This window comes from Artemia sp. Qi Xiang Cuo, chromosome 12 (genome assembly GCF_049724085.1).
Source record: "Artemia sp. Qi Xiang Cuo chromosome 12, ASM4972408v1, whole genome shotgun sequence".
NCBI lineage: Eukaryota > Metazoa > Arthropoda > Branchiopoda > Anostraca > Artemiidae > Artemia > Artemia sp. Qi Xiang Cuo.
The window spans coordinates 19,759,803-19,775,900 of NC_142805.1; the positions used below are offsets into that span (position 1 = coordinate 19,759,803).

Below are 16,098 nucleotides of genomic sequence, written 5' to 3' on the forward strand. Positions count from 1 at the left end.
TGCCCTTTTTTGTCGGAATTGCCAAGCGTTGTAAATACGTGCTATTTTTATCACTTATTTGCAACTTGCACTTTCAAGAAAAAAAAAAGCATTATTGCACCCCCATTTTGCCCAAATAACATTTTTTCAATAAAAATCAGAATTTGCATTTATAGTTTTTTTCATTTTTGGGATGATTTTGTATAGCCATATGGGGTAATTTTTGCAAGGTGAGTTTGCATGATGGGATTGAGGGGCCGATCTTTCATATCCTGCTGGAAAATCCCAACTTAAAATGCCACAAATTGTGCCCCTTTATTTGCCTTTCTAATAGTCTTCTTTTGAATGAGTGTAAAACAGTCTAGAGGATACATATTTTCCATAGTTCTATAGGCCTGTGATTCATCTTCAAACACCGTAATGATGTATCTAGACAATCCGTCGCAAGATCAAGCATTGAGCTGCTATGTATATATTTTTTCAAGTGCCTCTTTAGTTTTTGTAAATAAAGCCATTTAGCTTGGAACTGCTTCTGATTCAGAGGTTTTGAGATTTATGTGTTTTAAAATTTATACATTTCCAAAATGGTAGATCAGGGCCATTAAAACCGGGCATTCATAGAGAAAAGGAAATACGTAAATTTTCAAAAGTAAATGCTGAAATATGGGCTTTGAAAGCTTATTTTTAAAACATTTTTTTTATATTTTTTTTTTAAATCTTGATCTGGTAAATACATTTGTGCGTTTAAATTTAACATGCACAAGTATGAGCTATTTTTATCCTTTTCAGAAAAGTATGTTGAGTTATATTTCCCTGTTGGTCTTAGTATCAAATAAATTAAAAAACTTTCCGATCAAGAAGTTTTTTAAAGAAAACTCAAGGCCATACTAAACTTAATATAAGAAGAAATAAAAACCAACAATAACTAAAATTCAAATTGACTAGAAATTACTAATAAAGACTAAATGAAACCCAAAACAAACAGAAATTAAATGAACAATCATAACAAAAAACAGATAACAGGTACTAATATAAATGTATAAATTAATCTTAAAACGACTAAAGCCTAAGTTTTTGACTTTTACAGGTTTTAGGTTTGTAGGTTTTAGACGTTTACTGTGAGAGAAGGAGGCAAAACCCGAACTCTTGTTTGTAGTGATTTTTTTTTCATTTCAAGCTTGATTTGGATATTCAATTTAAGTTGCACTCGTCGTAAGATTTATTTATTTATTTATATTAGTACCTTTTTTTTGCTATGATTGTTTATTTAATTTCTGTTCGTTTTGGGTTTCATTTATACTTCAACCACAAAATATTTTTGTTCTTTCTAAGCTTGAATTACATATTCAATTTAAGCTTTACTCGTTTTAAAATTAATTTATTCATTTATATTAGCACCTGTTGCATGTTTTTTGCTATGCTTGTTTATTCAATTTCTGTTCGTTTTTTCTTTAATAGTAATATCTGGTCGTTTTACTTACAAAAATACTTTTTCGTTGAAAAGTATTTTAAAAATTAATTTCGGTTCGCTTTTGATTGCCAAAGTTTCAAAATTTTGAAAATTTCCTATTTCAAAATAATTTTTTGTTCAAAATAAATTAACAGTCCTGGCACGAACTAGTAAAATTAAACTGAATATATGATATAAAATGATATTAATCGCTTAAAGTTCACCAGCTCAAGATTTTGTTTCTCTCAGGGCCGGATTTAAAGCTTTGACGCTTCTAGGCCCAAGCGTTTTAGCCGCTCCGTTTTTACAAAATTTTCGGGGAAATCCCCAAAACTTTGGGGATTGTGAAAGCCGCAGAGCCAAGTGGGCCTATTGGTAAATCCTCGACTCATTGCGCTACCCTTTTCATTGTATTTTCAATGCTGTAATAAGTACAAAAAAAAAAAATATTTGCAATATAATTTGTTTTTGTAAACAGCCAAATACGCAGTATGCCTTATGCTTTTACCGTTAGGGTAACGGGCAGTAGCCTAACTCTTGTTTGTAGAGAAGAATATAGGAATCTTGAACAGTTTTGTAAAGAGGTAATAAAATTAAACTGAATTCCCATGATTTTTGGAGTAAAACACCGTCAATAACGTTTTTAGGTGTGTTTTTTTTTGGGGGGGGGGGTCGTTCCGTGGATGGAGGGCCAGGGATCAGCTCCCATGATTTTTGGAATTAAATATCATCTATAAGTTGTTTTTTAGGGGGTAGGGTGGGGTCAGGCTATGGAGGAAGAGATAGGGGTCAGCTCTCATGATTTATCGTTGATAATATTTTTAAAGGGGAAGGGTATCGGGCCATGGAGGACCAGGATCCAGCTCCCATTAATTTTGGAGAAAACATTGTTAATAATCTGTTTTTTGGTGTGTGTATGGAAGGGGGGGGGGAGGGTGTAGGGTCATGAATGACCGGGGGTGAATTTCCGAACTTTTTGGAATAAAATATCATTAATGTTTATTTTTTTGGGGGGGGGGGGCATGCAGGGAGTGCCAGGAGTATAACATACAACACTTGCTCCCGGGCTTTGTGGGGTTGTGTTGACCCTGAAGTTTTTGATATTTGATCTTTTGGCTTATTTTAACAAAATAGATCTCTCAAAAATTCGATCGGATGGATTTGGGGTAAAAAGAGCAGGGGGTTAATTGCCCTCCGGTTTCTTTTGACTCTTAAAAAGGGAACTAAAACTTCCAATTTCCAAAAGAATGAGCCATCCCGAAATTTGTATGACCATTCCTTCCATGAAAACCTTACATGCCCCAGGGCATAATTTACAATATTTGCCCACGGGCTTTGGGGGACTGTCTTATCCCTAGAGTTTATGTTATATTATCTTTGGTCTATTTTGTTCAAAATAGCTATGTAAAATATTTGATCGTACGCGTTTGGGAAAAAGAGGGTACGTAGGGGGACTAATTGTCATCGGATCCCTTTTGACTCTTAAAAAGGGAACTAGAACTTTGAATTACTAATCATTTGAGTCCACTCCAAAGTTTACCCGACCACCTCTTCCATAAAAATGTTATATGCCCCCGGGGCATAAGTCAAAACCCTTCCACTAGGCTCCGGGGGGGTATATTGACCCCGAAAATTTTGTTATTTGATCGTTGGAATATTTCAAAGAAAATGAGTATCTCAAATTGATCGATAAATTTAAGTAAAAGAAGGTGTGTGTGTGGGGGGGGGGCGGGAGAAGCCCTCTGATCTGACTTTTGACTCTTAAAAAGATAACTAGAACATTCAATTTTCAATTAAATGAGCTACCTCTGAAGTTTATACGACAAGAACCTTATATGCCCCTGGGGCATATGCCCCTGGGACACAAGAACCTTATATGTCCCTGTGGCATAACTTGAAACACTTATCCCTGGGTGCTGTTTTTTTTTTTTTACCCTGCAGTTTTTGTTATCTGATGTTTGAAGTACTTTTAACAAGATAGCTATCTCACAATTTTTATCGGGTTGGTTTTGGGAAAAAGGGCGGGAGGGGGGGCAGTTGCCCTCCGATATCTTTTGAATCGTACAAATTGAACTAGAACTTTCAACTTCCAATCAAATGAGCCCCCTTCTGAAATTTATACGAGCACCCCTTCCGTAAGAACCATATATGTCCCAAGGGCATAAATTACAACGCCTGTCCCTGGGCCCTGGGGGTTGCGTTGACCCCGATGTTTCGTTATCTGATCTTTGAACCATTTTTTTAATTTTTATTGGATGCATTTGGGTAAAAAAGTACCTGGGTGGGCTAGTTTCCCTCCAATCACTTTTGACTCTTAAAAAAGGAATTATAACTTCCGATTTCCAATCAAATAGGCCCCCTTCGAAGTTTATACGACCACCCTTTCCATATGAAGTGCCTCTGGGAAAAATAATAATAAAAAAATTGTAGCATTATGGCATTAGGCTTGTTAGGGGGAGGCTAGTTGACTACGGATTTCTTTTGATTGTTAAAAAGGGAACCAGAACTTTCAATTTCTAATCAAATGAGCCCTCTTTGAAGCTTATACGAGCATCCCTTTCATAAGAACCATATATGCCTTTAGCGCATAACTTGTTTGATGTTTGAACTACTTTTAGCAAAATGGCCATCTCAATTTTTTATCGAATGGGTTTGGGGAAAAAAGGGCGTTGGGGGAGGGACTAGTTGCCCTATTATCTTTTTTGACTTTTAAAAACTGAACTAGAACGTTCAATTTCCAATCAAATAAGCTCCCCTCCGAAGTTTATACGACCGCTCCTTCCACAAGAACCATATATTTACCCTGGGCATAACTTGCAACGCCTGCCCGCGGGCCCTGGGGGGAGAGGGTGTCGATCCCGGAGTTTTTATTATTCACTTCAATCATTTATTACCCACAACTACAAGATAATAGGTAGAACAAGTGGAGTATAAACATAATAATAAAAAAAGAAAACAAAAAAGAATATCAACAAAACACTATCAATTAATCTCTACTAAGAAAAAACTGTAAAAGACCGTGGTCAGGGCCAATTTTACACAATGCATCTGCAGAAAGCTTTTTGTGTAGATAACTGAGTTTTGAATTACATCCGCAACATAGAAAATTTTAACTAGATGCCGATTTCTAGTCCATGGCTGCAGAGAAAGAAGAAGTTTGCAAAATTTGAAGTATCTAACTTTAATCTTTTTCAAATTCTTTAGTTTAAGAACAGAATGAACACCCGAAAAATAAAGTACAGAATGATCAGAAAACGTCAAGAATAAGTGCCTAAAAGCATATCTGTTATATTTTCCATGGTTTGCTACAACTTTTGAACAACTGAAATGAATTTTTCTTACTGCATCAGCAACAATCTGTTTACGGAAAAGAGCTAGAGAATTAGAAACAGTAATACCAAGCCACCGAAAAGAAGAGAGAAAGTACAGAAAATTCATTACACACCAGAGGAGTAGACGAAGACAGATTATAAGATAAGAATTCACACTAGTCAAGATTCAGGGAGAGACCAATATGTAGAAAAGACAGAGAAACTAAAGAAACCATCGAAGAAAGAGCAGATTTAGTACAACTAATCAACAGGATGTCATCAGCATAGGCAATGTAAGAAATATCAATAGAACCAGAAAAATAAGTGCCTGAGATCTTTTCCAGAACAGTAGAAATACAAATTTTGAAAAGGGTTGGTGAAAAAACACCTCCCTGCCTTACGCCTCGAAACACTTTAATAGTGGTTTCTGGAGGAGATTTCAGGCGGAGGTAAGAATTAGAATACCAAAATCGTAGAAGATAAGTAGCAGAAAAATTAACACCAGAAGAAGCCAAAGAACAGAAAAGCTGATTATGAACAACAGAGTCGAAAGTCTTTGAAAGATCAAGTGTACAGAGATATACGCCTTTACCCTTAGAAGAATTAGAAAGCAGAATAGAAGAAAGGACACCATGTTGGCACCCCACACCAGATCTGAAACCAAGTTGATTTTCACCAAAGAAAGAAATATTTTGAGTTAGACTAGGTAAAAGAATATACTCGAAGACCTTGCTAATATTGCAAGAAACAGAAATTTTACGGTAAGAAGAGCAGTCTGTTGGCGGTTTACCTCTTTTTAAAACTGAAGTCACGCTCTCACACAAAAAGTTTTGCGGGACGACAGAAGATGCCAAGCAAATTTGAAACAAAAGCGCAAGATGTGACAGAAGTTCAGCACATTGGGGAGTTAGATGCTTTTTAGAGATACCATCAGCATCAATAAATTTCGACTTAAGATGATTCTAAGCATTCATAACTTCACAACGCGATATAGGCAGAATAAAGTGCTGACTTAAAAATCTAGGGACTATTTTAACAAACGCTTCGCCAAACTTTCTATGAACAGAATAATTCAAAACTGAGAATATCTTCAAATAAGGTACACGCCAAGAACTTGGTGGAACAGCTTCGCTACTTACATCAAAACCGTCTGTTTTACTTGAATTAATTACATTCCTCCATTCTTAAGGAGAAGATGGAAAATCAAGCCCATAATATCGGACACTTCTTAGATGCTTCTTGAATTTTAATTTAGTTTTCTGTTTAATAAGAAAAACATTACCAGACCTATGCCGACCACATTATGTCCAAACTTTTAGCCAAAATTTAGCTTTATTTTTACAGGCCTTAAGGTTAGGGTCAAGTGACCAAAGAGGATTTTGAGTATTTCTTCAGAATCGCTTTACTGGGACAGAAATTTTTTCAGCCTCTTTCATAGCGGAGAGGATAGAATGATAATATCGGTCTATTTCATACTTAGCATAAATAAAATTCTGGCTACACTGCAGAAGCTGATACGGAACATAAATCGTACTTAGAAGTGAAGCCAATGTTGTAAGGTTAACAGAAAAATTTGCATTTTTCAAATCAGGCTTATAAAACACTTTAGAACGTTTACACCACGACTCTTAGATATACTCCCAGAACGAACTGCAGGCTTTGATAAAGAAAAAGACAGCGGAAAGTGATTAAGATCTTGCTCGTCAAAATGAACCGTAAGTGGTGAGCAGACAAGAGCTGCAGAACAAATAACGTGATCAATGTCTGATTTACTACCTGAATGGGGAATATACGTATAATCATGGGACTTCCGAACAATTTTATAAGCCGGAAGAGAATCAAAAAGCTGATCATTATTTACATTATAAGAAACCAGGTCGGTATTAAAATCACCAGCAATAACAAAATGCAACCCAAGATCCGATATCTTTTGAGTTAAAATTTTAAGTCCATTACAAGCACAAGAGAACTTCTGAAGTAAACGAATAGAACGATCGTTATATGGCAGATACACATTAATTAATACAATATTTCCAAGACGCACCGCAAGAAAAGTGTCACCTGATTGGAAAAGCACAGGACTCACAACAGAAATATTTTTCTTAGGGCGGCCACGCGTAATTTTAGCTGGACGCACAAAAAAAACGTGATCACTGCTTCATCTCAGAAAATTTTCGCTAAAGGCAGTCAGTAAATGTTGTTGGAGACAAACAACGTCGTAATTAACATACAGATCATCAATAAAAAAGTCCTTGTCTCTCCTTCCATTAATATTAAATGAGACTATACTTATGTCCGGATTCATTTCTGAGAATAGACCTTATCAGTGATCTTCTTAATCACAGGGCATCGTAGGCTGTAAGACAGATGAGACCCTCCACAATTGGCACATTTCGGAGATTCCGTACAATGATCGCTGTTCGTTGATAAATTCGGCCCAGCAAAAACTAGCGCACTTAGGAGTGCTGCTAGTACATTCACTTTCCTAATGCCCAGGAGAAAGACACTTGAAGCAACACTTTGGCAATTGCTTGAACTCATAAACACGAAAGTTTTCATACCTAATCTTCAGACCGTTTCGCAGAAATGATCCTTTGGAAATCGCGTTTGCAAATTCAAGTTTAACTGATTTGCTTGTTCCAAATCGACTGATTTGGAATTAATCTGATCAAAATCAGTTATCTGATCTTTGAACTATTTTTGACAAAATGGCTATCTCAAAGTTTTTATCGGATGCATTTTGGGAAAAACAGCGTGGGGAGGGATAGTTGCCCTCCGATCACTTTTGACTCTTAAAAAGGGCACTAGAACTTCTAATTTCCAATCCAATCAGCCCCCTTCGAAGTTTATACGACCACCCGTTCCACATGAAGTGCCTCTGGGAAAAAAACAACAACATTAGAGCCTTATTACTTTTACTATAGGCAACGCTATAGTTCTGCCTCGTACAGTGTCATTAGTAAATCAAAATAACTGTCTTTTTTATCCCTTCTGTTTTTTTTTTTTTTTTTAAGTCTGTTACAATTTCGTAGCTGTTTTCGATCTGTCCTGCTATTATTTGAAAAAAACTACGTTTTCTAAAGAGTTAAAGAGGCTGAGTTACAAGGTCGAACCTTAAAACGTACAGGGATTAGGAGGCACAGTTGGGGGGCTGCCGCCCCCAAACCCCCCGCTTTTGCTCTTGTGAAGAACTGGTTTGCAACACAAACGAAGTCTGCTGTAGTTTTTTACCATAAAAACAACTATCGCATCTGAGGGCAACAAAAACAAAGTCTGCTTGAATTTTTTACCATAAGAACACCCTATTGCATTTATTTGATTAAAAACCCTACTGAGAATTATTATTTTCCGTTTCCTCAGGAGATTTTTCCCTAACCAATAACAAGCTATAGGCTACTGTGATGAACTTTAACAATTTTGAACAGAAAAACAGGGAGCAGAAGAAGGGCTCAGAATAAACTAGCAGTTCAGGTTCAATTATTTTACCATTATACATGATCACACTGAGTACATAACACTACCTGGCACAGAGACAAGTTTGTAGTTATAACTGTAACAGACTGAGTAGTCATTGCCAAATCCTCAAAAGATATTAAAAAAATGCAATTGAAACAGTTTCATTCGTATTGGTACGACCAATTATTTTCTGGGTACAGGACTTAAAAAACCTTAACACAAGAGGCTGCAAAATGGGGGGACAGGGGGGGCGGCAGCCCCCCGGCTGTGCCTCGTAATCTCTGTGCGTTTTAAGGTTTGACCTTGTAACTCAGCAGCTTTAACTCTTTAGAAAACGGAGTTTTTTTTCAAATAATTTCTGCACGTTTTTGTACAGTTTATTACTTATTATTGCTTGACTAACTGTTAGATGATTGTGTAACATTCTTTTCTTTCTCGACAGGGTGTTTTCAAGAAGCCTTTTGCCGAAATTGGGAAATGTAAATTCGGGGATAATTTTTCGGTCTGAAACTATCAAAAGGCCCTGCTGGGTCCAATTCCGGTTCGAATGAGTCCTCATTCACCCGGATCCGTTGCCAACTGTGGCCTGTAGGCGTGGCTGATAAAAAAAAGAGAAATGAACATTAAGTGGCTAAATTTGTTTTTTGGAAAACAGGGAAGGAGTGATCGGATTGACCTGAAATTTCGAGGATAAGCGGATTTAAAAAAGAAATTGAGTTTCTTTTTTAAACTTTAAATTCAGTATATAAAAAATTTCCTCTGACAGGAAATCGAACCCGGATCTTCCGCCTGACAGTCAGGAACAGCGACCATTGAACCACAGAGACACTTGTTATATTATTTTAGTCTCCGGTATGTATTTTTGACGCAAGCAAATCCCCTCAAAACTTGATATTTGGTTTTTGGAAAATAGGGAAGGAAGGATCGGATCAGACAACGTTAAAGCCCGATCGACAACGTTAAAGGGCCCGTAAAAGAGCCCGATCGGACAACGTTAAAGGGGGGCTCTGGTGGGAGAAATTAACATGGGCTCTGATAGGAAAACGAGGTTTTTCATAATATAAATTCGGGGGATAAGTTTTTCGGTCTGAAAATATCAAAAGGCCTTAACAGGTCGAATTCCGCTTCGAATGAGTCCTCATTCACCCGGATCCGTTGTCAACTGTGGCCTGTAGGCGTGGCTGATAAAAAACAAGAGAAATGAACTTTAAGTGGCTATATTTGTTTTTTTGGAAAACAATCGCTCTTTACGCTAAAGTTTGACTTTCTCAAAACTCTTTTTTTTAAAGAATAAAAACTTTAGCGTAAAGAGCAAAGCGTTGAGGAGGGCACAGCCCCTTTCATATACGGAAGCGGGGGTTTGGGGGGCGGCAGCCTCCCACCTGCACCTCCTAATCCCTGTACGTTTTAAGGTTCGAACTTGTGACTCAGCCTCTTTAAGTCATTAGAAAACCTAGTTTTTTTCAAATAATGAACATTAAGTGGCTATATTTGTTTTTTAGAAAACAGGGAAGGAGTGATCGGAATGAGCTGAAATTTCGAGGATAAGCTCCCCGGCCCTAGGAAAACTTAACCTCTAAACTTCAGCCCAATCAGACAACGTTAAAGGGGGGCTGTGGTTGGAGGGTCGAAACTTCCGGCCCACTTTTACCCATGAAAATAAAGTCGGAGGGGGGTGAAATTTTGTACGTTTCTTAGTTGGAGCTTGGGCTACAAAATGCGATCACCGCTGTCTCTTTGCGACCGCTAGGACCGGAAATCACTTAACATTGTGGTGGGTCGCCTATTTAAAGAGGCACAAGTGTGCCTCCTTGAAAAGTTAGCACGATATTCTCAAGCTAAGCCAAAAACCGGTTTGGCTGCAAAGAATAAAAGTCAGGCTAGACCGGGTAACTTCACAGGAATTTGTGGAATGGAGGAGGCTTATATTTCAGAGCGGAAACAAGCTCATCAAAACCCAAAACCGTTCAATATAGATGTACTAAAGAATATTGGAAGTATAGAAACCTTGGCAATTTGTCCCTTGAGCCAAAAGATTTTTCCACCTTCTAAAATGTCGAATTTCAACAAAAAATTACATTTCTTATATTTTTTCGTAAACACAGAAGCTTCTAGTAAGTCCTGCCACGCCCCCTAGAGGACCTGACCTAGAATTTCCGGAAAATGATGCAAATGGTTTTTCCTATTACAACACATACAACCGGAGTAAATGACATAACAGCATAAATATATGTAACTACAGAGTAAATACTATGCAAAAAACAAAACAAAACAAAAAAAACAGCGAAGCAAAATGATGAAGTTTTATTTTGCTGCCCTTTGCTAAAGTAGCAACCTTTACCAGTAATTACTATTTCGTCATAATACATCCCTATAATTGCAGTTTATAATTAATATTTATCTGCAGGGTCGTATCCAGGATTTTTTTTTTGGGGGGGGGATTACAAAAGGATTTTTTCTGGTGGAAGGGGCACAAAACTTCAAAAAAAACAAAAAAAATTGGTTTATATATTCATTTTTGCTACGTTTTACGAGTTGGACAAACATTTCGGGGAGGGGGGAAGTTCAAATCCCCATAGCCCCCTCCCCTGGATACGGCCTTGTTTATCTGCTATCTGCAAATGGTTGTTCTAATTTTTAAATTTATTTGTTCAGGAAATTTCCATTTCTTTACGTCATCTTCTTCCCTAGTTATGGTGGTTTTGCAACTTCCGAGCGAGAGCTCTGGTACAATTTTTTGGCAATTTTGGCAATTGGCAATTTTTTCCTGCATTCAGGAAAGCCAAAAGTATTTCGCTTTCGCATTCGGAAAATGGGTCGAAAAGACACGGAATAGAGCAAGCGACAAAAATGTTTAACCAAACATCTATCAAACAGTTCGTGGTAACGAACTGTAGGTAAGGGGCGACCCGGCTCAATAGTAACCGAAACCCTAAAAAACGGAATTTTGATATCAATAGATACATCAAAAGAATCATATTTTCATGCTGATTTCAAATATGTAAGTTTCATCAAGTTTAGTCTTACTCATCAAAAGTTACGAGCCTGAGAAAATTTGCCTGATTTTCGAAAAAAGGGGGAAAGTCCCCCCAAAAGTTATATAACCTTAATGAAAATCACACCATCATATTCAGCGTATAAGAGAACCCTACTGTAGAGGTTCCAAGCACCCATCTACAAAAATGTGGAATTTTGCATTTTTTACCAAAAGAAAGATCACGGATGCGTGTTTATTTGTTTTTTTTGTTTTGTTTTCTTTTTCCCCAGGGGTGATCGTATCGACCCAGTGGTCATAGAATATCATGGGAGGGCTCATTGGAACAAAAATTAAAAATTCTAGTGCCGTTTTTAAGTGACCAAAAAAATGGAGGGCAATTAGGCCCCCTCCCACGCTCATTTTTTTCCCAAAGTCACCCGATCAAAATTTTGAGATATCCATTTTGTTCAGCATGGTCGAAAATATGATAAATATGTCTTTTAGGATGACTTAATCCCCCGAAGTCCCCGGGGGGAGGGCTGAAAGTTATGAACTTAACCGAATGTCAAGGAGGCACACTTGTGCCTCTTTAAAGAGGTGACCCACCACAATGTTAAGCGATTTCCGGTCCTAGCGGTCTCAGAGAGGCAGCGGTGATCGCATTTTGTAGCCCAAGCTCCAACTAAGAAACGTGCAAAATTGCACCCCCCCCCTCCGACTTTATCTTAATGGGTAAAAGTGGGCCGGAAGTTTCAACCCTCTGAACACAGCCCCCCTTTAACGTTGTCCGATTGGGCTGAATTTATAGGTTAAGCTTTCCTAGGGCCCGGGAGCTTATCCTTGAAATTTCAGCTCAATCCGATCACTCCTTCCCTGTCTTCCAAAAAACAAATATAGCCACTTAATGTTCATTTCTCTTTTTATCAGCCACGCCTACAGGCCACAGTTGGCAACGGATCTGGGTGAATGAGGACTCATTCGAAGCAAAATTCGACCTGTTAGGGCCTTTTGATATTTTCAGACCGAAAAAATTATCCCCCGAATTTACATTTACGAAAAACCTCGTTTTCCTATAAGAGCCCATGTTAAGTTTTCCCACCACAGCCCCCCTTTAACGTTGTCTGATCGGGCTGAAATTTAGAGGATAAGCTTTTCTGGGAACTGGGAGCTTATCCTCAAAATTTCAGCTCAATCCAATCCTTCTTTCCCTATTTTCCAAAAACCAAATATCAAGTTTTGTGGGGATTTGCTTGCGTCAAAAATAGATACGGGAGACTAAAATAATATTACAAGTGCATCTGTGGTACAATGGTCGCTGTTCCTGACTGTCAGGCGGAAGATCCGGGTTCGATTTCCTGTCAGAGAAAATTTTTTATATACTGAATTTAAAGTTTAAAAAAGAAACTCAGTTTCTTTTTTAAATCCACTTATCCTCGAAATTTCAGCTTTATCCGATCACTCCTCCTTCCATGTTTTCCAAAAAACAAATATAGCCACATAATGTTCATTTCTCTTTTTTTTTATCAGCCATGCCTACAGGCCACAGTTGGCAACGGATCCGGGGGAATGAGGACTCATTCGAACCGGAATTTGACCCAGCAGGGCCTTTTGATAGTTTCAGACCGAAAAAATCATCCCCCGAATTTACATTTCCCAATTTCGGCAAAAGGCTTCTTGAAAACACCCTGTCGAGAAAGAAAAGAATGTTACACAATCATCTAACAGTAAGTCAAGCAATAATAAGTAATAAACTGTACAAAAACGTGCAGAAATTATTTGAAAAAAAACTACGTTTTCTAAAGAGTTAAAGATGCTGAGTTACAAGGTCGAACCTTAAAACGTACAGGGATTAGGAGGCACAGATCGGGGGCTGCCGCCCCCCAAACCCCCGCTATTGCAGCCTCTTTTGTTATGTTTTTTTAAGTCCTGTACCCTGCAATCAATTGGTCGTACCAATACAAATGAAACTGTTTCAATGGCATTTTTTTAATATCTTCTGGGGATTTGGCAATGACTACTCAGTCTGTTACAGTTATAACTACAAACTTGTCTCTGTGCCAGGTAGTGTTATGTACTCAGTGTGATCATGTATAATGGTAAAATAAATGAACCTGAACTGCTAGTTTATTCTGAGCCCTTCTTCTGCTCCCTGTTTTTCTGTGCAAAATTTTTTAAGTTCATCACAGTATAGCTTGTTATTGTTTAGGGAAAATTCTTACGAGGAAACGGAAAATAATGATTATCAGTAGGCTTTTTAATAAAATAAATGCAATAGGGTTTTCTTATGGTAAAAAATTTAAGCAGACTTTGTTTTTGTTGTAAAACAGTTCTTTGCAAGGGCAAAACCGGGGGGTGGTAGCCCTCATCGATAAAAGATGCAATAGTTGTTTTTATGGTAAAAAACTACAGCAGACTTCGTTTGTGTTGCAAACCAGTTCTTCGCAAGAGCAAAAGCGGGGGGTGACCTTAAAAAAACCTTAACGAAAGAGGTTGCAAAAGCGGGGGGTTTGGGGGGGGGCAGCCCCCCAACTGTACCTCCTAATCCCTGTACGTTTTAAGGTTCGACCTTGTAGCTCAGCCTCTTTAACTCTTTAGAAAACGTAGTTTTTTTCAAATAATTAACATATAGTATTGGTTATTGGGATGTATACAGACGTTTTCAGGCGGGATTTTTTCTGGTAGGTGGGGGGGGGGGGTGGATCGGGGGTTATATGGGAGGATCTTTCCATGAAGGAAGTTTTAATGGGGAAGGGACAGTGCTATGAAGGGGGTGCCGGATTTCCCACCATTATTAAAGAAAAAGATCAGAAATTAAATATAAAAACAAATTTTTCAACTGAAAGTATGGAGCAACATCAAAACTAAAAATAAAAAGAAATTATTTTGTATACGATTGGCTCTACCCCTAATCAGAACCTCGCTATATAGGACGAAGTTATCTTAGTAATTTCACAATAGATTTTTATAATATATAACGGCCCTTGTGAATAAGGGGCCATTTTTAAATAATTGGAACAAAATTCGAACTTAGCTTACAGAGCAAGGTATTGACTAGTGGGCGAACCCCCTAATATACGTTACACATATTAAAAATCTATGAATATAGAAGTTCGTTATGTAAGTTAATTCTTAAGTTACGTATATTTATTACTAACCAAAACGTTCGTAAATAAAATTAAACAAGTTTCGAGAATGCCATTTAACCAAATAAAAGTAAAATTAATATGCAAATTTTGTTTTAATTATTCATGTACGGTGAGCCAATATCAAAACCTGCTTTAATTCAAAAACGTTCAAAAAGTAAATAAAAAAGCAAGTTTTGTTTAACTGAAAGTAAGGAACGACGTTAAAACTTAAAACGAACACAAATTATTCCGTATATGAAAGGGGCTGTCCCCTCCTCAACGCCTCGCTCTTTACGCTAAAGTTTGACCTTCTCACAACTCTATTTTTTTTAAACAATACAAAACTTAGCGTAAAGATCGAGGCGTTAAGGAGGGGACAGCCCCTTTCATATACGGGATAATTTCTGGTCGTTCTAAGTTTTAACATCATTCCTTACTTTCAGTTAAAAAAAACTTGTTTTTTTATTGAATAAAGAGTAAAAAAAAGGTACTCTTGCATTACATGTGCCTTTACAAGGAAACCAGTCACGAAAAACCCGTTTTTGACGGGTTAACCGCTATAGAGTAGGCAATAACAGCGTGGTTTTCATTACTTATACGATATTTAAACTGTGGTTTTTTGGGATTTAGGGGGGGGGAGGTACCGAGGCTAGGTTAGGTTACGTATTTAATATATGCAATGCTTTAGCCCCCATCCTCCCCCCGAATGTACAATTATATAGCCCAAATTTGTTTCTAAGCTATTATATATTCATCCTATTTTATTTTATTTCATTAGCAATAACTAAACTTGACTTTTTAGAAAGGCCCATATAATGAAAGAATATCTAAAAACCTCAATGTATATAGAAATTGTTTATTCGCACACGCGGAATAATGTCACGTCATCGTAAAAACAATAGAACTGAAGATAAATTATTCTTTATCAGCTATCGACATTAGCGTTTATGGACCTATGAACTTGAGTTCTGCATTTTAATTCTGTTGCATCAGTTTGTTTACCTCAATTCCAGCATCTTCAGTAACTACAGTTTTTGCAGAATCTACGCGTGCCCCATTGTTCTTAAAGTCTAAGAATTATCACCCCTTTCAGGTACTATGAATGTAAGTGAAGTACATATGAAGAAAATTTGATTCTGGGACAAATTTACTGTCAAGACGCTATATCCAACTTGAATTATTATATATAGTTATCATTCTATTATTTTTGTAATAAATATGTCTTGCGTGTATTTAACAAAAATTTTGTAATGCCTCAAACAGAAAAGCCTACCTCATAATTTTTTTCAAGGGTGACTTTAATATTTCGAAAGATTCATCTCGTCACTTAGTGGATCTGTATCTGCTCTTCTTGATCGTATTGTGAATAAAGATAAACTTACTTATAAAGCCTAATTAGATTCAATCTCAAATTTTATTTGACATTTTTAAATAACTCAAACAGCGGCCAACTCTCAAATAACCTGAAAATTCACCTTTGTAATAGATTGATCATACACATTGTTCTGTATGGGTACGAAACGTGAGCAGTTAAACCCACAGTCAACGCACCATCCTTGGGTTAGAAAAGTCCCTTTTCTAACTTTTGCTCTACTTTTTATCCTTAATAAACTCTTTCTTTTGATATATATATCACACACACCAAAAAGCCTTCGGGTTTTCCTTTTCATGAGCGCAGTAAAAGAACGGGCGGTGTTTTTAATGATAGCGGCATCACCAAAAAATACACATTTTGCAGAGAGTTGTTTCTTATTTTAGCACTATCCCTTTTAAATCGCTATCATTTATCGTTATCGCTAT

At 37.2% G+C, this 16,098-nt stretch overlaps 1 protein-coding gene across 1 annotated transcript in view; it reads left to right on the forward strand.

Moving 5' to 3' along the window:
* Positions 1 to 15,528, forward strand: part of LOC148945872 (annulin-like) — a 236,557-nt gene extending 221,029 nt beyond the window's left edge. The window contains exon 14 of the mRNA XM_089098455.1: positions 15,392 to 15,528. Within this exon, the coding sequence (XP_088954581.1) occupies positions 15,392 to 15,400 (9 nt within the window). The 3' untranslated portion in view covers positions 15,401 to 15,528. The remainder of the gene's footprint in view (positions 1 to 15,391) is intronic.
* Positions 15,529 to 16,098: the final 570 nt, after the last annotated feature.